The sequence below is a fragment of the Panulirus ornatus genome, chromosome 17, assembly GCF_036320965.1.
Source record: "Panulirus ornatus isolate Po-2019 chromosome 17, ASM3632096v1, whole genome shotgun sequence".
Classification (NCBI taxonomy): domain Eukaryota; kingdom Metazoa; phylum Arthropoda; class Malacostraca; order Decapoda; family Palinuridae; genus Panulirus; species Panulirus ornatus.
In genome coordinates, this window is record NC_092240.1 from 51,784,995 (window position 1) to 51,812,494 (window position 27,500).

General features: G+C 46.9%; 1 protein-coding gene across 1 annotated transcript in view; it reads left to right on the plus strand.

Annotated features, from left to right (window-relative positions):
• Positions 1–27,500, plus strand: part of LOC139754756 (protein turtle homolog B-like) — a 72,177-nt gene that overhangs the window by 29,059 nt on the left and 15,618 nt on the right. The window contains 13 exon segments of the mRNA XM_071672526.1: positions 7,843–7,975; positions 9,265–9,470; positions 10,659–10,775; positions 11,494–11,565; positions 11,568–11,695; position 13,102; positions 13,212–13,369; positions 20,279–20,423; positions 21,109–21,239; positions 21,768–21,926; position 22,032; positions 23,893–24,001; positions 26,237–26,421. Of these exon segments, the coding sequence (XP_071528627.1) occupies positions 7,843–7,975; positions 9,265–9,470; positions 10,659–10,775; positions 11,494–11,565; positions 11,568–11,695; position 13,102; positions 13,212–13,369; positions 20,279–20,423; positions 21,109–21,239; positions 21,768–21,926; position 22,032; positions 23,893–24,001; positions 26,237–26,421 (1,545 nt within the window).

Below are 27,500 nucleotides of genomic sequence, written 5' to 3' on the forward strand. Positions count from 1 at the left end.
TAATATTATAGTAGAACATATCATTTTATAATTATTATATAATTATTATAATTATATATTATATTATCATCATTATATTATATTATTATTACTTATTATTATCATATATTATTAATTATTATTATATAATTATTATTATTATTACATATTATTATTATCATCATTATCATCACTATCATCATCATCATTATCATCACTATCATCATCATCATCATCATTATCAAATATCATTCACCATTCCTTGTTGGACACAGCACAACCCACACGCCATGCTCACCCTCCAGCCGTGTGTCATGTTTAACGTGCGGTAACCAGAGCCCTTATGTGCAGCCACGCCCTTGCACACCACTGCCCTGAGTGTGTTTCCCCCAACCCCAGAATCCTTCGTAGGTCCTGCTACAGCCAGCTTCATGGCCAGCACGGACTTCTCCTCCTCCTCGACCACCACACAGCTCCATATTCACCATCCCTCACATGCCATACAACCCTTTGGCTCTTCCTTACAAACGTTCAAACAGGCAATGAGGGTTTTAAACGTTTAAGCCACAGAGGGTTTTAAACGTTCAACCAAGCCCCTGAGTGTTTTAAACGTTCAAGAACCTGAGTGTTTTAAATGTTCAAGCCCCTGATTGTTTTAAACGTTCAAGCCCCTGAGTGTTTTAAACGTCCAAGCCCCTGAGTGTTTTAAACGTTCAAGCCCCTGATGGCTTTAAACGTTCAAGCCCCTTATGGTTTTAAACGTTCAAGCCCATGAGGTTTAAACGTTTCAAGCCCCTGAGGGTTTTAAACGTTCAAGCCCCTGAGGGTTTTAAACGTTCAAGCCCCTGAGGTTTTAAACGTTCAAGCCCCTGAGTGTTTTAAACGTTCAAGCCCCTGAGGGTTTTAAACGTTTAAGCCCCTGAGTGTTTTAAACGTTCAAGCCCTGAGTGTTTTTTAAACGTTCAAGCCCCTGAGTGTTTTAAACGTTCAAACCCCTGAGGGTTTTAAACGTTCAAACCCCAGAGTGTTTTTAAATATTTATCCCATCATCCTTCCAATCCTCCCTCACACTTCTCTCCTCACCCTTGCTTGCTTGTTCCCTCCCTCCTCCACACTTCTCTCCTCACCCTTGCTTGCTCCCTCCCTCCTCCACACTTCTCTCCTCACCTTGCTTGCTTGCTCCCTCCCTCCTCCACACTTCTCTCCTCACCCTTGCTTGCTTGTTTCCTCCCTCCTCCACACTTCTCTCCTCACCCTTGCTTGCTCCCTTCCTCCCTCCTCCACACTTCTCTCCTCACCCTTGCTTGCTCGCTCCCTCCCTCCTCCACACTTCTCTCCTCACCCTTGCTCGCTCCCTCCCTCCTCCACACTTCTCTCCTCACCCTTGCTTGCTCGCTCCCTCCCTCCTCCACACTTCTCTCCTCACCCTTGCTCCCTCCCTCCCTCCTCCACACTTCTGAGGTGTCTATCCTCTTCGTCAACCTCTCTTCGCTCATCTGGTCTATATGAACGGACCTCAAACAGATCTCACACCTTCGCTCTCAACACGTTCTCAAAAATAGATGACGTTTTCGTACGTTTATGTTAAGTTAGAAGTATATATATTTCTTTTTTATTTTCCATACATATTCGCCATTTCCCACGTTAGCGGGGTAGCGTTAAGAACAGAGGACTGAGCCTCCCTTCTCTGTTTCTTCTTTTGGAGGAGCAGAAATTGGAGGGGAGGATTTCCAGCCCCCCGCTCCCTCACCTATCCCTACGGATAATATATATATATATATATATATATATATAATATATATATATATATATATATATATATATATATATATATATATATTCCTATGAGTCCACGGGGAAAATGAGACAAGTTCTCAAGTGCACTTTCGTGTAATAATCACATCATCAGGGGAGACACGAGAGAAATATAACAGTCAGTTGATATACAACGAAGAGACGTAGCTAGGACGCCAGTTGGTAAACATGTAATTGTCCAAGACGATCGTCTTGGACAATATATATATATATATATATATATATTTTTTTTTTTTGTACTATTCGCTATTTCCCGCGATAGCGAGGTAGCGTTAAGAACAGAGGACTGGGCCTTTGAGGGAATATCCTCACCTGGACCTCTTCTCTGTTCCTTCTTTTGGATAATTAAAAAAAAAAAAAAAAGTGAAGCGTTCAAGCAACGTGATGGGGATGTTGCCTGCAGGTAGGGGGAATTTTACACACCTCGTACTGGCCCATAACGAGTTAATTAGTTCCTAGGGTGTCCTCGTGTTAGCTCCCCCCCCCAAAAAAAACAAAACAAAAAACACCGGGATTTTGTTCCACCAAGACCACGGTCCCTGGAAGGACCCCCGGTTCTTGAGGGATTTTCATTAAGACGGAGTTTTGCTTCTCTAAGAAAAAAAAGAACAAATTTTCTTCCCCTTGAGGGGGAGCGACGGCGGAGCCTTGTTTGTTTACTTTTCATCTCGTCCACTTTCGCAGTCTTGCCTGCCACAGTCACGTGACAAAGAGACGAATGACGTCAAGACACTTAAGTCATCCGGGAGTTCAGATGTCACAGACACTTATAAACCAGGAGGTCTGGCTACTTATACTTGGGCAAATAAGATTTATTCTACAGGAATATATCATTTGTGGGTACAGTATGTGTGTGTGTATGTCTGTGTGTGTGTGTATGTCGTGTGTGTGTGTGTGTGTGTGTGTGTGTGTGTGTGTGTGTGTGTGTGTGTGTGTGTGTGTTGGGTCTTGACGCCTCCTATAATGTAATTTTGACTCTACTGGATTGCGTGTCTCTTTCTTTTTCTACTTCCTATGAAGGCTACCAGGTCTGAAGACCCCAGTGATGTGGTGGAAAAAAGAGAGAGAGAAAAAGAAAGGTGTCATTCAAGCATGGTTGTGAGAGAAGCAGGATGTTGATGTAGGTTGTAAGTTCACGTGGGTTGTAGGTAGGATGACCGGTTGTAGTAATGCCACTAGGCTGGGGCAGGATCACTGATGTCTTGTGTTGTGAAAAGCGTCACTGAAGCAGGATGTTGATGTAGGTTGAAGGTTCACGTGGGTTGTAGGTAGGATGACCGGTTGTAGTAATGCCACTAGGCTGGGGTAGGATCACTGATGTGTTGTGAAAAGCGTAATTGAAGGAGGTTGTTGATGTAGGTTGAAGGTTCACGTGGGTTGTAGGTAGGATGACCGGTTGTAGTAATGCCACTAGGCTGGGGTAGGATCACTGATGTCTTGTGTTGTGAAAAGCGTAATTGAAGCAGGTTGTTGATGTAGGTTGAAGGTTCACAAGGGTTGTAAGTAGGATGACCGATTGTAGCAATGCCACTGGGCTCCTAAATAGCCTCAAACAGTTTCTGAACACTCCACATTGCTCCTAAATAGCCTCAAACAGTTTCTGAACACTCCACATTGCTCCTAAATAGCCTCAAACAGTAACTGAACACTCCACATTGCTCCTAAATAGCCTCAAACAGTTTCTGAACACTCCACATTGCTCCTAAATAGCCAGCTTCAAACGGTAACTGAACACTCCACATTGCTCCTAAATAACCTCAAACAGTTTCTGAACACTCCAAACAGCTCCAAAATAGCCTCAAACAGTAACTGAACACTCCACACTGCTCCTAAATAGCCTCAAACAGTAACTGAACACTCCACATTGCTCCTAAATAGCCTCAAACAGTTTCTGAACACTCCACATTGCTCCTAAATAGCCAGCCTCAAACGGTAACTGAACACTCCACACTGCTCCTAAATAGCCTCAAACATTTTCTGAACACTCCACATTGCTCCTAAATAGCCTCAACCAGTAACTGAACACTTCACAGTGTTCCTAAATAGCCTCAACCAGTAACTGAACACTCCACAGTGTTCCTAAATAGCCTCAAACAGTTTCTGAACACTCCAAACAGCTCCAAAATAGCCTCAAATAGTAACTGAACACTCCATACTGCTCCTAAATAGCCTCAACAGTAACTGAACACTCCATACTGCTCCTAAATAGCCTCAAACAGTTTGATAATTTTGAAACCAAGAATACTGATGCTGTTCTCTAGTATCATACTACAATTTCAGGTTTCAGCCATAGCATTTTATAGACGCTTCCAGGCCTGGAAATATTTTTTTTTCTTTAAACTACCAGCGAACTACACCTGGGGTAGGGGGGGTGGGAGTGGGGAGGGGTTTATATACATAGACTGGAAAACCACGATTTTCCAGGTGGGGGAGGGGGGGGGGGTTAAGTTATGACCTCTCGTTGTGTTATTTGATAGTTCAACCTTGGATGCTTTCCAGGTGTATCCAGGGCATTGTTTTTCTTTTTTAACACCGCCAGTATGGACCACGAGAGAGAGAGAGAGAGAGAGAGAGAGAGAGAGAGAGAGAGAGAGAGAGAGAGAGAAGAGAGAGAGAGAGAGAGAAGATCTGTGCACACACACACACACACACACACACACACACACACACAACACACACACACACGATAATTCCCCACGATAATTCTCTCTCTCTCTCTCTCTCTCTCTCTCTCTCTCTCTCTCTCTCTCTCTCTCTCTCTCTCTCCACACACACACACACACACACACACACACACAGATGTCGCTGATATGGTAAGGCCAATAATCTGACATTCATCCCTCGAAGTATGGCTGTGTGTCTCGCGTATCACTCCAGCATTCGCTTTTCACAAAAACTAACCCTTATCGTTCACATGCCCCTCTGAAGGATGACTTGATCCAAGTCTGCATGTCATATCTGGGCAGCTCCTGCTAATGTGAGGTGTCCAGACTTACTCTGGCATCATCTGCCAAAAAGATGATGATGGGATACATGGCTCTGTGTCTCCCTCTACGTAGTCGAGAGTGGAACATGAGAGGTCTTGAGGCGTTGGAACATGGGAAGCTTTGGAAATGACCCGAGTTACATCTTCAGGTTGTGACCTGATGGTTAAAAAAAAGCTCTCTTGTCCTTTTCCCTTCCTCCTTCTCATCCCGTTTATCTCCTTGTCTGGACATGTAGTGCATTCGTCTCCTTGTCTGGACACGTAGTGCCTTCGTCTCCTTGTCTGGACATGTAGTGCATTCGTCTCCTTGTCTGTCGACACTAGTGCTATTCGTCTCCTTGTCTGGACACGTAGTGCATTCGTCCTCCTTGTCTGGACATGTAGTGCATTCGTCTCCTTGTCTGGACACGTAGTGCCTTCGTCTCCTTGTCTGGACATGTAGTGCATTCGTCTCCTTGTCTGGACATGTAGTGCATTCGTCTCCTTGTCTGGACACGTAGTGCATTCGTCTCCTTGTCTGGACATGTAGTGCATTCGTCTCCTTGTCTGGACATGTTGTGCATTCGTCTCCTTGTCTGGTCACATAGTGTAGTCCTCTCCTTGTCTGGAAAAGGATTGTACTTGCGTCTTTTCTGGACGTGAGATTCCATTCGTCTCCTTGTTTGCCCAAAGACTGGAATCATCTCCTCGTCTCATTGTCCTCATGTTCTCTCCTTTTTATCCCATTTTCATTCTCCTCGTGTACTGTGCCACCACAGAAGTCACTTGTGTAAAACACTTTTTCAACGACCGTGTCTATATTACGTCAATTGCCTTCCAGTCTTTCCAGTTCCACTGTAGTGGTCAAACAAACTGAGAGAGCCGCCATGACGCTTTCCCCAGCTCTGGAACCATGATTCCAGTCGGCTATGTAGACTATTTGGTTCCATGAAGTCAGTCACCAGAGGTTATGCAGAGTATATGATTCCATGAAGTCAGTCCCCTTCGGCCAATTCCATTCAGAGAGTACAATTACGTAGAGTATCTGATTCCATGAAATCAGTCACCAGAGGCAATGTAGAGTACTTGATTCCATGAAGTCAGTCACCAGAGGCTATGTAGAGTACTTGATTCCATGAAGTCAGTCACCAGAGGCTAATGTAGAGTACTTGATTCATGAAGTCAGTCACCAGAGGCAATGGAGAGTACTTGATTTCATGAAGTCAGTCACCAGAGGCAATGGAGAGTACTTGATTCCATGAAGTCAGTCACCAGAGGCTATGTAGAGTACTTGATTTCATGAAATCAGTCACCAGAGGCTATGGAGAGTACTTGATTCCATGAAGTCAGTCCCCTTCGCCAATTCCATTCAGTCAGTCAAATTACGTTATGTGAGGTATCTGATTCGATGAAGTCAGTCACGTTAGGCTCTTCGATTCCATGAATTCAGTCAACTGAATTTAAGTGACTATCTGATTCCCTTAAGTCGGTCATCACCTTCTGATCACAGGCCCTTCTGGGAATCCTCAATGGAATAAGACTTTCCTGGAACAGCTGCTCTTCGTCCTTCAATGAAATAAGCCTTTCCTGGAACAGCTGCTCTTCGTCCTTCATGTAATAAGACTTTCCTGGAACAGCTGCTCTTCGTCCTTCATGGAAAAAGACTTTCCTGGAACAGCTGCTCTTCGTCCTTCATGGAATAAGACTTTCCTGGAACAGCTGCTCTTCGTCCTTCATGTAATAAGAGTTTCCTGGAAGAGCTCCTCTTCGTCCTTCATGGAATAAGCCTTTCCTGGAACAGCTGCTCTTCGTCCTCCAAGGAATAAGAACGACTCGGTTCAAAAGCATCTGGAATAATATATGCCAAGAGTCTTGTTTCTCTTTCCAGGGGATGTCTTAAAGCTTGTGCTTAATGACGCCTCGCATTTCTTCCAGCAGGGCCCCGCGTTTCCAGGAGACTGGTGCTGGAACGGGATACACGGCGGAGGTGCCGTGCAATGGCTCTTCGGCCGTCTGGAAATTAGCTAATTGCAACATGGTGGTTTATGAGAGTCTTTAGGTCCTTGATGTGGTCTCTTGCATATGTAAAGCAACATCATCAGACATTGACACCAAGAATCTTTTAGTTCTCCTTTTAATAATAATTTTACTTTGCTTCCCATGTTGCTTTAATCCTTTCATGTAAATGTTGCCTTCATCAACAGTAATACTATAAAGAATATCTTAATCAGGAATTCACCAGAAAATTCTCCTGGGTGCATCTATAAAGTGTCCATGTAGAAACTGTGATAAGTTTTATGTTGGTCAGACTGGTAAGGATCTTTCTGTTAGACCTAAGCAACATAAATATAGTATTAGGACAGGACAAGAATCAAATGCCTTGTTTAATCACGTTAAAAACTATGATCATTGTATTGAGTGGAGTAATGCCATCTCAGTTATTAACTCTTAACTCTATTACCACGAGAAATATCATTGAATCTTCTATTATTAAATACACAAAGAATCATAATCTTAATATTAATTATGGTTTATACAAATCGGGTAACTTTATTGTTGTTGATAAAATTTGTGAAATGATAAGTTTATGATACGCTCGTTGTCTGTCTTGGACAATCGCATGTTTACCATATGGCGTTCTAGCTACGTCTCTTCGTTGTATATCAACTGACTTATATTTCTCTCATGTGTCTCCCCTGATGATGTGATTATTACACGAAAGTGCACTTGGGAACTTATCAGGTTTCGGAGACCACTCAGTGAGCATATCCAACAAAGCCACACCATTATTTCCTCAGCAAGGAACCATAATACATTTTCTCTTGTGCTGGTTCCTTGATCTCCCTGTCCGTTTTCATTCTGTTATTTCCTCTTAAATATTATTTCTGGGAGAAACAGTACGCCACGCCTCTTCAGAAAAAGAGCCACAAAATGATTTCAGATCCAGAACTTGGAAAGGACTTAAGCTGGCAACTAAAGGAGGTGTGGGAGGAGGAGGAGGAGGAGAGAGAGAGTATGTACCTCCTGCTGCAGGAGGAGCTGTAACAAAGGCCAGAACTCTGATGCCAGTGTCTTCCCTGCAGGTCCGCTGACGGAGGTACGGGCGGTGGAGGGCGGCCGAGTGCTGCTACCGTGTGACTTCGACCCCAGCGAAGACCACGACTCCACCCATCTCGTCCTCTTCTACCGGGGGGGCGTCGGCACGCCCATATACAGGTACAGGCACGCCCATATACAGGTACAGGCACGCCCATATACAGGTACGGGCACGCCCTTATACAGGTACAGGCATGCCCTTATACAGGTACAGCACGCCCGTATACAGGTACAGGCACGCTCGTATACAGGTACAGACACGCTCGTATACAGGTACAGGCACGCCCGTATACAGGTACAGGCACGCCCTATACAGGTACAGACACGCCGTATACAGGTACAGGCACGCCGTATACAGGTACAGGCACGCTCGTATACAGTACAGGCACGCCATAACAGGTACAGGTACGCCCGTATACAGGTACAGGCACGCCCTTATACAGGTACAGGCACGCCCGTATACAGGTACAGGCACGCCCGTATACAGGTACAGGCACGCCGTATACAGGTACAGGCGCGCCCGTACTACGGCGCTATAAAGGTACAGGCACTCCCTTATACAGGTACAAGCACGCCTGTATAAAGGTACAGGCACGCTCGTATACAGGTACAGGCACGCCCGTATACAGGTACAGGCACGCCCATATACAGGTACAAGCACGCCCGTATACAGGTACAGGCACGCCCGTATACAGGTACAGGAACGCCCGTATACAGGTACAGGCACGCCCGTATACAGGTACAGGCACGCCCGTATACAGGTACAGGTACGCCCGTATACAGGTACAGGCACGCCCTTATGCGGGTACAAAGACGGCCTTATACAGATCAAGGAATGCATTTCACAAGCGTACTACGCTGCTGTACAGCAATGTTGTCCTTAGGCTCCCACAAAAGTGCCTAGGCAAAATCAGCCACTTACAAGACAATAGCCACACACACACACACACACACACACACACACACACACACACACACACACACACACACACACACACACACAACCACACACACACACACCATCATTTCTCAATGTGCATTTGGTAAGGCGATACAACACACACACACACACTCCCCACCCAAGCCCAAACAATAGCTTATAAACCAAGAAATGAACCTCATTGTAAATATCAGGGAGACACACAGAAACGGGCAATCACCATTTAGTATCTAATGCTTCGTACACTCGTCTTGGATGCTGCCGATGCGTGGAATGTTCCACCTAAAGTGCAGTATATATGTGGAAAGAATGGCCCTCACAAGAGAAGGGATCTTGAACATTTGTTTCTTAATATATATACATATGTTTGGATGCCTCTAATATCACTGGTGTCCAAGGGTATAGGGTATTCCATACTTCTTACGAACGTCGATCCCTTAAATTGTTTTCCTTATGTCCTCCTTGACAGTCTGGACTCCAGGAGTGTGAGCCTGGAACGTGCGAACCACTGGGCGTCGAAGGCGCTGAGGGGCCGGGCGTACATGATGGTGGGGGAGACCCAGCGAGGCTTACTGCTGGAGAAGGTGCAACTGCAGGACGCGGGCGAATACCGCTGCCGCGTCGACTTCCTGGAATCCCCCACCAGGAACTTCAGGATCAAACTCCAGGTTGTGGGTGAGTGGACCTCCTTCAGTAGTTCTTCCTCACCAGGAGGTTCTCATGATCTGGCGAAGTACTTCGATGTCCCCCTGGGTGAGTGGACCTCCTTCAGTAGTTCATCCTCACCAGGAGGTTAAGTCCTTCGATCTGGCGAAGTACTTCGATGTCCCCCTGGGTGAGTAGACCTCCTTCAGTAGTTCTTCTTCACCAGGAGGTTAAATCCTTCGATCTCGCGAAGTACTTCGATGTCCCCCTTCACCAGGATCCTTCATAGCACCCCGTTCCTCGATGCGTTGTTGGGGTATAATTTTACCAGAAACCCTCTTTCATGTCTATACCAGATCCTTCAGAGCCTGGTAGTAATAAGAACTTTTAAACGTATCTGGAATGAACTTCTTGAACTACCCCATCAAGGGCCTTCGAGTTCGAATCTTATCTGCAAGTGACTCGTTCCGTCTGGGAACCACAGAAGGGCGTGATCGAACACCAGGTTTTCGGGTATGTAACTCTCTTATCACTCGATAAAAATCTCACGTGTGACATTAAACGCAAAAGACGGTAATACCGAAGCCATATTATGGTTATATCTATCTAACAGCCTCATCGATGACCATAAACTGATGATAAACATTTTTAGTTCATATTAAATACAAGACAGGGTAAGACAACAACACCTGCGTTTCATAAAATATCCCTCTGTCAAAGCTAAACGATGAAGGAACAGATTCATTCCAGGGGATCAGTATGAAGACGTCCATTCCAGGACACGTAAGGATCATCATTCCAGGGAACACTTAAAGGATAGTTATTCCAGGGGAACACGATAAAGGATCAGTTCTATTCCAGGGGAACACGATAAAGGATCAGTTCTATTCCAGGGGAACACGATTAAAGGATCAGTTCCATTCCAGGGGACCACGATAAAGGATAGTTCTATTCCAGGGGACCACAATTAAGGATGTTTCATTCCAGGGGGACAACTGTGAAGGATCTGTTTCATTCCAGGGGACCAGACACTTCTACCGAAAGTAAACGTGTGATTCACTTGTCATTCAAAAAAAAAGTTTATAATCCCGTTAAAAAAAATATCACAACTACATAATTTATGTGGAATTGAGAACAATGAGTCAAAATACGAGTTTCAGAATAATTTCTTTCCAGTACATTCCGCTGTTTACTGAGGCCACTTTCGGTCCGTTCCAGCTCCTCCCCGAAAGCTGACCATCACCAGCGACTACAAGCCAGACTCCAGGGTGACGGGGGCAGCCGGGCCCTTCCCTGAGGGCGCTGAAGTGACGCTGTCCTGCCAAGTGCTGGGAGGTAGGTCAGCCCACACACACACACACACACACACACACTTGTACTCATTCACACACACTCAGACAAACACAGAAGCAAACATAGTCCAGGGTAAACATTTACCAAAACGTAAAGAAATGTCGAAATGTTTCACTAAAAAGGTAAAATAAACTGAACATATATTTCTGCTCATTGCTCTGTCGCTTGTAGTTTTCTGATTCAATTTTTTCGTCTTTTTTTTTTGTTTAGAGTGGTTAATTATTACGCTTTTATTACGTTACTTTACAACGTTGGTGTGTGTGTGTGTGTGTGTGTGTGTGTGTGTGTGTGTGTGTGTGTGTGTGGTGTCGGTTGCCTAGACAAGGGTCCTTATTTGCCACATGTGGCGAATCTGTGGTGGCAGGACTGTGGCGATTCGAAGGCCCACTTAGTCGTATGCTTGTGCTTGGCCTTTCATCATTATTATCATTATCATTATTATCATTATGATACCTGATCGCCGTTTCCCGCTTTAGCGAGGTAGCGCCATGAAACAGGCGAAGAATGGCCCATATACACATATTTATGTATATACATAAACGCCCATACATGCATATGTACATACATATGCATATCAACATACACATACGTATATATACACATACACACACATATACATACGTACACATGTAGGGGGTCGTGAAGACCACGCTGGTGGGGTCAGCATTAACAACACGGGGTCATGACCTCTCCTCCTCAGGTCACCCTCGGCCACAGGTGACGTGGTGGCAGGAAGGGTCACTCCTGGACGATGTCAGCGAGGTCATGACGAGCCACTGACCCGCAACGCCCTCTCCCTGCCGCCCTTGACCCGAGGTGACCTCAACAAGACCTTGACCTGCCAAGCTGCCAACTCTGACCTCATCATCCCACTGTCAGACTCTGTCGTCATTGACCTATTTGTAAGTGCCTGATTCACTGTCTTTGTTGATTAGCCTGGTTGTAATGACCCTATAATGATTAGGCTGTTGTAATGACCCTATAATGATTAGGCTGTTGTAATGACCCTATAATGATTAGGCGGTTGTAATGACCCTATAATGATTAGCCTGGTTGTAATGACCCTATAATGATTAGCCTGTTGTAATGACCCTATAATGATTAGCCTGGTTGTAATGACCCTATAATGATTAGCCTGTTGTAATGACCCTATAATGATTAGGCGTTGTAATGACCCTATAATGATTAGGCTGGTTGTAATGACCCTATAATTACTAGGCGGTTGTAATGACCCTATAATGATGTAGGCAAAGGGTGCAAGACAACATGATCCGTCTGGAGGGTGAGTCAGATGTGTGGAGGGTGAGTCAGATGTGTGGAGGGTGAGTTAGATGTGTGAAGGGTGAGCCAGATGGGTGGAGGGCGAGTCAGATGTGTGGAGGGTGAGTCACATGTGTGGAGGGTGAGTTAGATGTGTGGAGGGTGAGTCAGATGTGTGGAGGGTGAGTTAGATGTGTGGAGGGTGAGTCAGATGTGTGGAGGGTGAGTTAGATGTGTGGAGGGTGAGTTAGATGTGTGGAGGGTGAGTCAGATGTGTGGAGGGTGAGTCAGATGTGTGGAGGGTGAGTTCAGATGTGTGGAGGGTGAGTCAGATGTGTGGAGGGTGAGTTAGATGTGTGGAGGGTGAGTCAGATGTGTGGAGGGTGAGTCAGCTGTGTGGAAGGGTGAGTTAGATGTGTGGAGGGTGAGTCAGATGTGTGGAGGGTGAGTCAGATGTGTGGAGGGTGAGTCAGATGTGTGGAGGGTGAGTTAGATGTGTGGAGGGTGAGTTAGATGTGTGGAGGGTGAGTCAGATGTGTGGAGGGTGAGTCAGATGTGTGGAGGGTGAGTCAGATGTGTGGAGGGTGAGTCAGATGTGTGGAGGGTGAGTCAGATGTGTGGAGGGTGAGTTAGATGTGTGGAGGGTGAGTCAGATGTGTGGAGGGTGAGTCAGATGTGTGGAGGGTGAGTCAGATGTGTGGAGGGTGAGTTAGATGTGTGGAGGGTGAGTTAGATGTGTGGAGGGTGAGTCAGATGTGTGGAGGGTGAGTCAGATGTGTGGAGGGTGAGTCAGATGTGTGGAGGGTGAGTTAGATGTGTGGAGGGTGAGTTAGATGTGTGGAGGGATGAGTCAGATGTGTGGAGGGTGAGTCAGATGTGTGGAGGGTGAGTTAGATGTGTGGAGGGTGAGTTAGATGTGTGGAGGGTGAGTCAGATGTGTGGAGGGTGAGCCAGATGTGTGGAGGGTGAGTTAGATGTGTGGAGGGTGAGTTAGATGTGTGGAGGGTGAGTTAGATGTGTGGAGGGTGAGTCAGATGTGGAGAGAGAGTGTGTTAGGGTGTGTGATAACTTCCCTCATTAGCATCTTTGGAAGGTCTGAGACAACTGTGAGGTTTATCTCTGACTGACTCCCTCCCTCTCTCTCTCCTCCCACGTCAGATCCACCCACGTCGGTGCGCCTCCTGTCTGGGTCACAGGGCCAGGTCATGATGGTGGAGGGAGTGGCGCGCCAGCTGACCTGTAAGGCGGAGGGAGCGAGGCCCCCAGCACGTCTTCAGTGGTGGAAAGACGGTTCGCCCATCACCCACTCCATTGAGGTTAATACTCTAAATCTCTTCATATACATATATATATATATAATAATTATATATCATTATATATATATATATATATATATATACTTGTAAGCCGTGTCGTGCCAAGTACAGACGAACAAGGATCTCACTTGCTCACACCCATACCCAAATTTGCCACATCCGCCGCTCTGTCCTCTGGTACACTCAACAGTCCTTCATAATACTCAGTCCACTTTTTTTTTTCCACCTCTTCTTCGCCTGTCCATACTTATCCATCTGCTCCCTTACTGTCGCTACCGTTTGTTTTCTTGTCCTCCTCACATCATCTTCCTCCTAAAGATAACTGATGCTCTCTCACTCATTACTCATTTACCTCCTTTTTTTCCACCTTCATATTGCTCCTGACCTCCTGACCGCTTCCTCTTGCATACCTCCCAATCACACGCTCTTATTCCTAGCAGATATTGCCCATACATCTCTCTTTTCTATTACGCTGGCAAGTTGTAACTTCCTCCTCCCACTACTCAGTCCACTGTCTCATATTCCTACCTCCCACAATCCGAATACCACACACTTCCCCCCACACATGTTGGCAACGCTCCCCTTAAACATCTCCCACACCCCGCCCGATCCCCTTTGTCTCTTTTCCTCTCACCCTAAGCCACTCTTCTCTCCATCTCTCTTAGCACTCTGCACACAAGCTTCTTATCCAAGCTTTCATTGCTCTCCTCCCACCCAGGGCAGACTCTCGCACTCGTCTGCATCAAAGAAGTGATAAGACATCCTCCCTGCTGTTTCTGAGCGTCCGTTCACGTCCAACCAACTCTCCTCCTTATCCCTGTAAAAGAATCCAACACTATACCCGTCAACTCCCAACCACACTCACCCACGTAGACTTGTATAGATACACCTTTTTGTCAACCAAGTCTTCCCCGGCCACCAAGTCCCTCTCAGAACACAACACCACAGTTTTTTTTTCCCCCCTCCAGTATGAGTTGGGGGTCCTCCCACGTCCCCTGGTTATACCACCTGCTGCCACATAAACCCGACTCTTGCATTCAAATCCTCCCCAGCAAGAGGATTCGATCCTTGTTCCGAGTTTATGTGTAGACCTGACTGTTGAAGGTGGAGGATATAGATTGTAAGTAACAGAGAAAGTATTGTCCTTCGTCTGACCAATCCATACGTATGATCTTAGCCTCGTTCAACCCAGAAGATAAGACCTCTATGTTACCATCAACTGTTTAAAGATAAAGTATAAGTCACGTACAAGTTCTTAGTCCCATTGACGTGACTTGTAGGGGAGGCGATAACGAAGAACGGAAGGCAGATGTAGGAGGAAGGGTGATAACGAATCGAGACAGTGTCAGGGGCTGTATCATGGAACGTCTTTAATGTGGAAACATTACTGAGACGTGGATTGCCACGGGAATACACGAAGGAGCAGAAGATCTTCCGTAGGGCTATATGCATGAGTAATAGAGGGAGGTGTAGGTTACTACACGAAGACACGAAAGGGGGACACAGAGGACCTTGAGAAGACTGGGTCATACATGAGCAACATGTGTGGGGAGTGGAACCCACCTACCACAGGGGAGCTGGAAGGCCCCGAGAACCAGGACTGGCAGCCCTTCATACGAGAGAGCAGAGCCTTTGTGAAAATGAACGAAGGAGGAGAGACTTAAAGCGATAAGTTGATGGAAATTGATAGAAAAAAAAGAGAGAGGAGGAATTCTATTGCCCCAAACCTCAAAGTTTGTAAATGGTGGCTCTCTGGTCTGTCCCCCAAGGAGATATATGTGTTGTTTCTCCCTCCCTCACGAAGGGTAACGGCGCTATTTAACAGACAACTTGGTAAGGAAACAATGAGCTAGTTTCCCCTGCCTCACCACAACTATGTCAAAACACGTCGAGAACTGAGGGCTTCCCCCTACATCCGTACAGATCAAAGTGGAAAAAGCCAATGCGAAACTTGTCTAACAGTTAGACATAAAGTGTTTTATCCCACAGTGCCTTCTCTAACTGCCCACCACACCACACCACACACCGAACGCTGGGTGTACCTCGAGTGCTTTTAGGTATTCTGCACTACAGGGTGACTGATGCATTACGTGAGCACATAGGGAGGGATGAGAGGGGTCATTTCTAAAGGCAGGAGTCACTGACTATGAGCTCTCATATCATTCGCCAACCGCCAGCCAATCCACTTGTATTCAGTGAAGACTAGACTTCACTAACCCACTGTCACGTCTGTATTTCTCCACACCCAGGAGGAGACACGAGGCACTAGGCCTCGCTTCTATACCCAGAATGGAACTAGAAACATACACACACACACACCCACACGCTGCTTGTGTCTCGTACTTAGACGACCGTTATTCTCCCGCTGGTAATACAAGCCAGGGGCATCAACCCCAAGGACCACTGCACAGTATAGTTTCCCTCGGTGACATACCCTTCGCCAGCAGAGACCACTACTCCGTCAGGTCTCTAGTTACCGACAGAAGCGCCAACCTCACCGCCCATCACCACCATAATACAAAGGAGTCCAGAGAAATAAGAACATGCAACACTGACACACGAACACCCACTACATCACCCTCCCAGGCCATTGCGCTCGCAACGTACACACAAACAAGCCACAACACGAAATATACAACTCTCCAGGCCCCTTCATCAGGTATCCCCTCACAAGAGCAACGTTGCACAGTTCAGCAACAGCACCATCAAAATCAGGCACACAACACACACACACACACACACACACACACACACACACACACACACACACACCAAGATCCCCTAAGCGGACCCCCTCACAAACCCATTGCAGTCTTTCAACATTCCCCTACCGTACACAATCATACATACAATCCACCAGCTACAGCAGACGACCTCGTCCACACATTTGCCTCTGCACCAGCACTCCACACACACACACACAGGCAACCACACTCCACACTCATCCTCAGAAGAACTCCACACCGAACCCACACAACAAACTGTAGCCAAGCAGACTGGACAACAGACTTCACACACACACACACATCCTTCACTCCCAATGACACACGCAGTGTAATAAAATTCCCTTACAGAACTCTCTTTAACCACAATACTCGAGAAGGTATCTAACTTTCACATAATACACTTCGGCTCCGCTTGCAATCCAGCCACTCACACAGACGTCTTCCAACTCCCTCCGGCTCCTCGATAAAATCCCGAACTTGTGGAAACTTGTGAAGATAACACTAATCCTGAAATCCACCCGAAGTATTCAACTCTCCCTCCTCTTGCCGCCGCTCCTTGTTCACTTCTGTCTTCAATAGTTTCATGAATACCTGATCCATAACAGAATTAGGCAAAATATGATGTTTCTTTCTTTTTTTTTTGACTCAGTTCCTCCACTCCCACATTACACAGAGACCTCAACACACACCCGATGGCTTCAAACAACAATAAACACCCTCACCCCCTCCCGCACAGTTATAGTGGCAAAAGACGTCATGAGAGCATTTGACACTTACCCCCACGACACATCTTCATATAGAAGATCCTTGACATCACCTTCCACAACACTGACAAAAAGTGGTTAGCCGACTTTATCAAAACTACTTAAACTCTACAGTGGAGTTCCCAAGGAACACTTCCTTCTTCATTTCTTTTCAGCTTCTTCCTACGCGACCTTTCTTCATCCATGAAAGACCATTGAGTGAAAATTCTGACATACGCAGACGACCTCACGGTCACATGACAACACCCTACCTACACAAGCAACAATCAATATACAACCCTACATCGCATGACGAAAAAGAGTTGGAATGACTTCACACCGTTTATGTACAGGGTTGGTATAACGTTATTATAGTCCATGTGTACGGTGTTGTTATGAACGAACAGTGTTGACGCGGTGTGGCATACAGCAGGAGCAATAGCTCACCCAGAACAGCAGGTCTGCATCTCCAGGAAGGTCTTCTTCCAATCTCCTGTCCCCCATTCAGACCTGAGGATCCGAAATGAACCCTTCCGTCACCTCGAATGGACCATCGCCCCCCACACTGAGCAAAACTGACAAGCTACCCTGGGCGCTACATACGGCACATGGACAACATCACTTCCGCCCTGATATCAGTACCCTCTCCAATAATTCACCCGCTCCAATCTAAACTACGCCTCACCGGCCCAAGTCATCCACCCTGTCCAAAAAGAAACAAACTACTCAAACAAACGGCAAATAGGACACAAACAAAATATCATCATCACTCGGAACGATCAAATTGGCTGTTTAGCAATCACGTACACTCACTCCTCCCACGCCACCTAAACATCAACATCATCATCACTCGGAACGATCAAATTGGCTGTTTAGCAATCACGTACACTCTTCACCTCCCACGACACCTAAACCAGCCAGATGAAACAACATCACCAAACAGATGGGGGTTATCTGTAAGTCACTTACCTTCCGCCGGCCAGCAGAACACAGAGCCCCAGGCTTGGGCCATCATCAGTGATGAGTGAGAGACGAGAGTTCTAAGGAACCACTTGTCGACAAATTTTCCCAAAAATTCTGTGACACACACACACAAAAGCCGTATTTTCATGGCTCTGTTCACCAACCATGTCTGAGGGTTAGGTAGTACGCTGAAGCCACTCATTATGACCACTACACAATACGCCACAGGGGTCAACCAGTCATCACCACTACACAATACGCCACAGGGGTCAACCAGTTATCACCACTACACAATACGCCACAGGGGTCAATCAATTATCTACGTCAGATTTCCACACATTATCAGTCGTTATAGATCACAATGATATACCAATACCACTATAATGTTCACTGATCAGCGATATACTAACAAAGAAAAAGAAAACGAATCACTTGATTTTCGTAAGGTCTCGTAGCACAAGAACCATATCTGAATATTTTTCCCCAAGACATGTTCAATCTCATTTAAACCTTTTCTCTTTCGAATAATGAATCACTTTTGCTCTCCATGAATCACTTTCGCCCCGTAGAATATTCCCGTCATAGCGAAACAGCGAAGCTGAAACGTCTCGAACACTGAGTTCGGGACGGTTCAGTCCATACACACAAGTGATCCTCGACTTCACCCACGAGACCCGTCGTTCTCAAGTATTATATAGAGGTCGTCCTCCAACCGGGTTTTCACGAGTGTATGAAGACGGGGTCCACGCGAGCGTAAAACTCCCTTCTCCGTGGACACACACAGACAGTACACACACACGTCACATGGGAATCAGTACGTGTCCCTCCCTCCCGCGCATGGAGCCAGGGCTGTGTTGTGAGTGAGATGCGAGTCCCTGTGCCCTGTGCTGAGGGCAGGCCGGACGGCGTCTTCGACAAAACAAGCAGTTGAATCATCGAATGACCTCGTTTCACTGAACCATACTGCCAATTCAGACGATGGTTTAATGACGTTAAACGGACCAGTTCATGGTCATACCAGCGTGGCTAAGATCACATCATCTGTGGATTTTGATGAATATATTATATACAGAGATGTAGGGCCTTCCCTCGCACTTCAAGGACTTAAACGTAACTAGGGTCAACGAGCCAATGGCGTACTTCGACGCTACTGGGACAACAACGGCTTAGTGTCACGTTCACCAGTGTGTGTGTGTATGTGTCATATGCCACCTCTGGAGATGACACGAGCCCAATATTATATATATATATATATATATATATATATATATATAAGAATGACACGCCACCACAAATAACAACATGAGACCCACTTTAGCGAGCTACAAGCTGGTCGTTCCCCTCGTGTGTCATGTATTTACAGATATATATATATATATATATATATATATATATAATATATATATATATATATATATATAATATTAATTATATATATATACCCGTATCGTCTCAGCTGACCCCCCACAAAAAAAAAGATTGAATAATAATCAAGTGAAGGTGAGTATGTGGTGAACCAGATCTCGCTAGACTTGATTCGACGCATATATAAACCCGTCCAGTAGCTTCAAGGTTCCGGACCCCAACCCACAACCAGCAGGAAACCTAATGAAATGGTAATGATAAGCCTAAATGATCATTATCGTTCATCGATGTTATGTCCATGACCATGAACCTACATGTGTCGAGGCTTGGGTACTTGCACTCTAATGTTCTGACCATACGTTTCCCACACAAACCTTCCTGACTCTATGCACTCCCGTACCCTCTAACCTCTACCCTCCCTCCTCCCCCCTCCACCTCCTCCTGCCCTCCCTCCCTCCTCGACCCCCACCTCCTCCGCCTGTACCATGCTTCCCTGCCACCACCCACTTCACCATGGCCCTCTATGCCCCCAATTCTCAACTTCACCATGGCCCTCTATGCCCCCCGACCCCCACCTCACCATGGCCCTCCATGTCCCCGACCCCACCTCACCATGGCCTCCATGTCCCCGACCCCCAACCTCACCATGGCCCTCCATGCCCCAACCCCAACCTCACCATGGCCCTCCATGCCCCAACCCGCAACCTCACCATGGCCCTTCCTGCCCACCCGACCCCCAACCTCACCATGGCCCTCCATGCCCCCGACCCCAACCTCACCATGGCCCTTCCTGCCCCCACGACCAACACATATCCCTAGGAAGGGCTTCTCCTCCCTTCCTTCACTCCCAAGAACACTTCTTCTCTTCCCTCACTCCCACCCACAGCAGTGTGTGTGTGTGTGTGTGTGTGTGTGTGTGTGTGTGGTGTGTGTGTGTGTGTGTGTAACATGAAGCCCATATGTTTACTAACGAAGGACATAGGTTCTCTCTCCTCCCCAGACGGGCCATGTGGGAGGGAGGGCACACAGCCACTCGTGGTCCTCAGATTTTCAAGGACGACCATTTCATACTCATGTGATGATGCCCCTTGACCACCTAACCCCCCCGGCAGGAGATGGTGGAGGCCCAGGTGTCGCGTTCGAGGCTGACGCTCACACCGAACGCCGAGGACAACGGTTCACTGCTCACGTGTCGAGCTTTCAGCCCGGCTTTGCCCACCCACCTGCTGGAGAGCAGGACGAAGCTAACTGTCTTCTGTAAGTTGGTGACACATAGACACACACACACACTACACATACACATCACACACATACACACACATACACTCACAGACACAGACACTCACACACACACACACACACACACACACATACACATACCAACCCACACTACACACAACATACACACACACTACACACACACATACACACTAACACACATAACACACATACAACACACACACACCAACATACACATACACACACCATACTACACATTACACACACACATACACACACACACTCTCTCTCTCTCTCACACACACACACACCACATCTCTCTCTCTCTCTCTCTCTCTCTCTCTCTCTCTCTCTCTCTCTCTCTCTCTCTCTCTCTCTCTCTCTCTCTCATAATCAATACATCATTTAAATGACATCAATATGCTTTCCAGAAGTCAATATTGGGTTAAATGCTATTTTGCTTTTTTTTTTTTCATTTTCAAGGGTAGAGTCTTGTAGCTTCCCTTTTTAATGCTGCTCCTCTGGTGTGGGTGTGGGTGGGTGTGGTGGGTGTGGGACATCCACACCCACACCCCACACCCCGTGGACGAGTGAAAAAGACAAGGTCATCTCACTCTTAGCACTCTCTTCATCCTAACGCCGCTCAAGCTTTAAGTAATGTATGTCTCAACGTGTTTCACCCTTCTCTCCTCCTCCTCTGCAGATAAGCCGAAGCTGGAGCTGCAGCTGGCCCCCAGCTTAAACGTGGACGACGTGGAGGAAGGCCAAGACGTCTCCTTCAGGTGTCTGGTCGAAGCCAACCCGCCAGTTACGGGCGTCCAGTGGGCGCACGACGTGAGTACAGCGAGAGAGAGAGAGAGAGAGAGAGAGAGAGAGAGAGAGAGAGAGAGAGAGAGAGAGAGAGTTTGCACTCGCATTGCCCTGTCACACACACACACACACACACACACACACACACACTTGCAGAGATAGACAGTAGAGATAGATAGATAGTAGAGATTGCCTTTGGTTGAGGCATATCTTTACCATATCATGATAGCAGAGATAGATAAATAGCAGAGATAGAGATAGCAGAGATAGATAGATAGCAGAGATAGACAGATAGCAGAGATAGCAGAGATAGATAGATAGCATAGATAGCAGAGATAGATAGATAGCCTTTGCTTGAGGCACACCTTTCCCATATCATGTGTGTGTGTGTGTGTGTGTGTGTGTGTGTGTGTGTGTGTGTGTGTGTGTGTTGTGTCATTTTTAATCATAGTTAAGCCATGCTAAGCTTACGGCCAGTGCTGGGAAAAAAATCAAACGCTACTACGAGGTCTTATCTCTCCCTTTCCTTTTCTCCCCGCGGCACCACGCTAGGGCGTGCCCCTGCAGACCAACCTGACGAAGGGGGTGTTGGTGAGCAAGGCCACCCTCGTCTTACACTCTGTGAGCCGAAGCTACACTGGGGGATACACTTGTGCTGCCGCCAACACTGAGGGAGTCCAGACCTCCAACACTCTCCATCTAGCTGTTAAAGTGTAAGTAATCTTCTCCCCCACACACCCCCAGCCTCACGTCTCCCTCTTCCCCAACACTGAGGAGGGAGTCCAGACCTCCAACACTCTCCACCTAGCTGTAAAGTGTAAGTAATCTTCTCCACCACACACCCCCAGCCTCACGTCTCCCTCTTCCCCAACACTGAGGAGGGGGTCCAGACCTCCCTACACTCTCCCACCTAGCTGTAAAGTGTAAGTAATCTTCTCCACCACACACCCCCAGCCTCACGTCTCCCTCCTCCCCAACACTGAGGGGGTCCAGACCTCCAACACTCTCCACCTAGCTGTTAAGTGTAAGTAATCTCCTCCACCACACACCCCCAGCCTCACGTCTCCCTCCTCCCCAACACTGAGGGGGTCCAGACCTCCAACACTCTCCACCTAGCTGTAAAGTGTAAGTAATCTTCTCCACCACACACCCCCAGCCTCACGTCTCCCTCTTCCCCAACACTGAGGAGGGGGTCCAGACCTCCAACACTCTCCACCTAGCTGTTAAGTGTAAGTAATCTCCTCCACCACACCCCCAGCCTCACGTCTCCCTCCTCCCCAACACTGAGGGGTCCAGACCTCCAACACTCTCCACCTAGCTGTTAAGTGTAAGTAATCTCCTCCACCACACACCCCCAGCCTCACGTCTCCCTCCTCCCCAACACTGAGGGAGTCCAGACCTCCAACACTCTCCACCTAGCTGTTAAGTGTAAGTAATCATCTTCTCCCCCACAACCCCAACACTCCACACACACCGTGTACCTCACGTACGTCTCCCTCCTCCCCTTCCCCCTTCCAGCTCAACTCCAGTGGGGGAGTCCCCCTTCCCCCTTCCCCCCCTCCAACACACCACCCCCAACCCCAGCTCAAACTCCGGTACAAGCACATTTCCTCCAGCAGTTTAAATTGTCGTAAAACTGTGTGGGGGAAATTCATGAGTGTCTGTTTACACTCGCTCGCTACATCGTGTGTGTGTGTGCGTGTGTGTGTGTGTGTGTGTGTGTGTGTGTGTGTGTGTGTGTGTGTCGTCCCTCTAGCCTCCACATGAGTGTCAGTGTAGATTGATGAGTATAGCATACTCATGACTCTCATGTGTGAGTGTACCTGTATAGATGAATGAGTATAGCATACTCATGATTCTCAAGTGTGAGTGTACCTGTATAGATGAATGAGTATAGCATACTCATGATTCTCATGTGTGAGTGTACCTGTATAGATGAATGAGTATAGCATACTCATGATTCTCATGGGTGAGTGTACCTGTATAGATGAATGAGTATAGCATACTCATGATTCTCAAGTGTGAGTGTACCTGTGTAGATGAATGAGTATAGCATACTCATGATTCTCAAGTGTGAGTGTACCTGTATAGATGAATGAGTATAGCATACTCATGATTCTCATGGGTGAGTGTAGCTGTATAGATGAATGAGTATAGCATACTCATGATTCTCAAGTGTGAGTGTAGCTGTATAGATGAATGAGTATAGCATACTCATGATTCTCATGGGTGAGTGTAGCTGTATAGATGAATGAGTATAGCATACTCATGATTCTCAAGTGTGAGTGTAGCTGTATAGATGAATAAGTATAGCATACTCATGATTCTCAAGGGTGAGTGTACCTGTATAGATGAATGAGTATAGCATACTCATGATTCTCAAGTGTGAATGTACCTGTATAGATGAATGAGTATAGCATACTCATGATTCTCAAGTGTGAATGTACCTGTATAGATGAATGAGTATAGCATACTCATGATTCTCAAGTGTGAGTGTACCTGTATAGATGAATGTGTATAGCATACTCATGATTCTCAAGTGTGAATGTACCTGTATAGATGAATAAGTATAGCATACTCATGATTCTCATGGGTGAGTGTAGCCTCACTGTGTTGTTGCCCACAGTCCATTATGTGTGGGAAGACGATCACTCCTCCACTCTCCTCCTTCCCACAGTCCCCCCTACGTGCGCGTCGTCCAGGGAGACGGTGTACGGCGCCGCCAGACACGAACAGCTTCATGTACCGTGCCAGGTACTGTCACACCCGGCACCAGTCGCCTTCAGGTAAGTCTGCCTGCCACCAGGTGCCACACACACACACACACACACACACACACACAACACACACACACACTCACACACACACACACATACCACCTAACTGCCCCTTCCCTTCCTCTCACTGATGGCTTATCTCTAGGGAGGGTTAGAGATAGCTTATCTCTAGGGAGGGTTAGAGATAGCTTATCTCTAGGGAGGGTTAGAGATAGTTTATCTCTGGGGAAGGTTAGAGATAGATTATCTCTAGGGAAGATTGGAGATAGTTTATCTCTAGCGAAGGTTAGAGATAACGTATCTCTGGGGAAGGTTAGAGATAGTTTATCTCTAGGGAAGATTGGAGATAGTTTATCTCTAGGGAGGGTTAGAGATAGTTTATCTCTAGGGAGGGTTAGAGATAGTTTATCTCTGGGGAGGGTTAGAGATAGTTTATCTCTAGGAGGGTTAGAGATAGCTTATCTCTAGGGAAGGTTAGAGATAGTTTATCTCTAGGGAAGGTTGTGGGAGGAAGGAGGCAAAGAAGAGGGTGCACTGTGTGTGTGTGTGTGTGTGTGTGTGTGTGTGTGTGTGTGTGTGTGTGTGTGTGTGTGTGTGTGTGACACTCGTAGTGGCACTCATCTCTATGACATTATCTTCTATCATACAATATTTGAAATTCCTGTATGTTGTGTGTATTAACTATGGTCTGTGTTAGCTATGTCCATTCATCCACCATTCTATACTACAGGATATATATTATATATTAATATATATATTATATATATATAATATATATATATATATATTATGTATAATATTCATGTCCTCTAGGTGTTCTGTCCCCACATCTCACGAAGAACTGCTCACTCCCTTCTTAGAACTTTAAAGGTTATGATCAAATCACCCCTCACTCTTCACTCTTCCTTGAGCGAAGTGAAGGTATTTAGCCCCTCGCCCCGCGATACATCTCTCTCTCTCTCTCTCTCTCTCTCTCTCTCTCTCTCTCTCTCTCTCTCTCTCTCTCTCTCTCTCTCTCTCTCCTTTACTCAACTCTGGCACCATCATGGTTGCCTTCCTCTGGACTTTCTCCATTGTCTTTATGTCTTCTCAGGCTGTCACCACTACCATATGTGTCCCACCAGAAGCCACCACCACCACGTCACACACCCACGAAGACACCCACTTCACCCCTCACTCACCCACCCAGACACCCACGTCATCCCCCACTCATCCACCAGACCCTTACCAACCCCCACTCACCCACCAGACACCTCACCAACCCCCTGTCCTCCTCTTCACTTCCGTTTCCCCTGGATACCTCTGCTCCACACACACACAGCTTTCCAGCTTCCAGTGAGACCCAGTTCTCTCACCTTCAATTCCCCCGTGGAACCCCATCCATTCTTCCCCCTCATCCTCGTCCCCCACAACAAGTATTCCCCCTAACCAAGAGCAAGTACCAAAATCCCCCCGATTCACCACCAACTTCATTCGAAACCCCCTCCTCTCCGTCACCCGAAGCCACCACCAGCCACCTCATTCAAACCCCCACCCACCCACGCACCCTCACCCGGTATGACACACTCGCCTGTCGCAGACTCCATCCTTAAACCTACCTGGATTCTAACCCTCGCCTCGAAAATAAGCGTCTTCCACCATCCAACCGAAGGCAATGAGATCTACCCTTCTCCTCCCTTCCTTCAGTTCCCAGGAAGACCCCTTTCGCCTCTGCTTGCCAAAGTGGAGAAGAAGAAGAAACCCCCACAACACCCCACACCCCTCTCTCTCTCTCTCCTTGTCTTTTCTTTTTTTTCCCAGTGGTCATTCTTGGCCCCTACGTGCCCACAAGACTCTCCATGTCATGTGTATTCTCCAGTGGGCGGTTTCTTTGCCCTAAGAGCATTAATGTCCAGGTTCCTTTATCTCCCTCTTTGGTGTCCACGTCGCCTGCGCCGCGCCCCCCGCCCCACCCTCTCTCTCTCTCTCTCTCTCTCTCTCTCTCTCTCTCTCTCTCTCTCTCTCTCTCTCTCTCTCTCTCTCTCTCTCTCTCTCTCTCTCTCTCTCTTTTCAACCTTCCAGTGTTTCATCTTGGTCCATAGCCCTCCACACACACACACACACACCCCACACAACACCACGTGTATCCCCGTGTCTCCAACTCAAAGAGAAGTCCCGTGTGTCACACACACCCCACACAACACCACGTGTATCTCCGTGTCTCCAACTCAGAGAGGAGTCCCGTGTGTTTATCCCCAACAACAGGTGGGCGGTGAACACGTCGACCGAGGTCGTGGACGTCCCCCTCAACCTCTCCACCAACAGCGGCAACACCTCTGTGGTCAGGTACACTCCCCAGACACATCACGACTTCGGCCACTTGCTCTGCTGGGCGCTGAATGATATTGGCCTGCAGGAGGAACCCTGTGTCTTCCGTGTTATACCAGCAGGTGAGTCGCTCTCTTTCTCTCTCTACCTCCCTCTCTTTTCTCTCTCTTTTTTTCTCTCTAGTATTCATCAAACCTTGAGCACATTAGGTTTAAAGTTTGGAAAGCAAGTGGTTGCAATTCCATGTTTCCTTGGCACAGGCTCCAAAGATGGTAGTACTGGGAATCAAACACATTTTCCGGAAAGTGTTTCTTTTTAGGAGGGAAAAAAAGACACATGGACGGAGGGTATAAATCCTCTTACCTTTGACGTCGGTTCACTTTACGCACCGGACTTATGAAACTTGAATGCGATTATATTAAACTGGAAATGCCAGAGAGAGAGAGAGAGAGAGAGAGAGAGAGGAGAGAGAGAGAGAGAGAGAGAGAGAGAGAGAGAGAGAGAGAGTTTGGAAAGGATGTGATCTTGAGTTGATAAGCTTATTTGAACCTCGACACCACACACACACACACACACACACACACAACACACACACGCACAAAGGCCTGTGTGGAAGTTGAGATCCTAAAAGAAGTGGCGGAAGGGAAAGAAGAAGAAGAAGAAGATCAAAAGGGCATTCAGGAAAAGGGTTAGCAGTATAAGCTACACCCCCAACCCCAATGCAAGGGTATCAAACACCTTATACACCCCCCTCTTTTTTTATATATAAGGCATTGGAAATATCAGACTATAGACGAGTCAAATATACGCATCTCTTGAAGCCAGTGGAAGGCATCATCTACACACCACTCTTTACGTGTGACTACACATGTGTTCATGACTACACAAGCCATGTGGACATAGTGGAAGGGTTACTCATTCCTTCTACACGTTTAAGGAGTTATGGAGTGAACACACTGTTCACTAGGGGGTCCGAAATGTGGCCAGTAGGGACTTTACACATGCCCTCGAGTAAACCCTTCACCTTCAATTGATCTACATTTCCCCCCAAGGCCTTATGCAACGGGCCACTTTCTTCCTAAGATGATACATCAGGAAGGGAAAACTAAGAGGGTGTTCGAACTATGGCGTGGGAGGAGGGGAAGACAAGGCGCCTCCATGAGAAATCTCACTGTCCAAGTGTTATTACCACAAGGTAAAA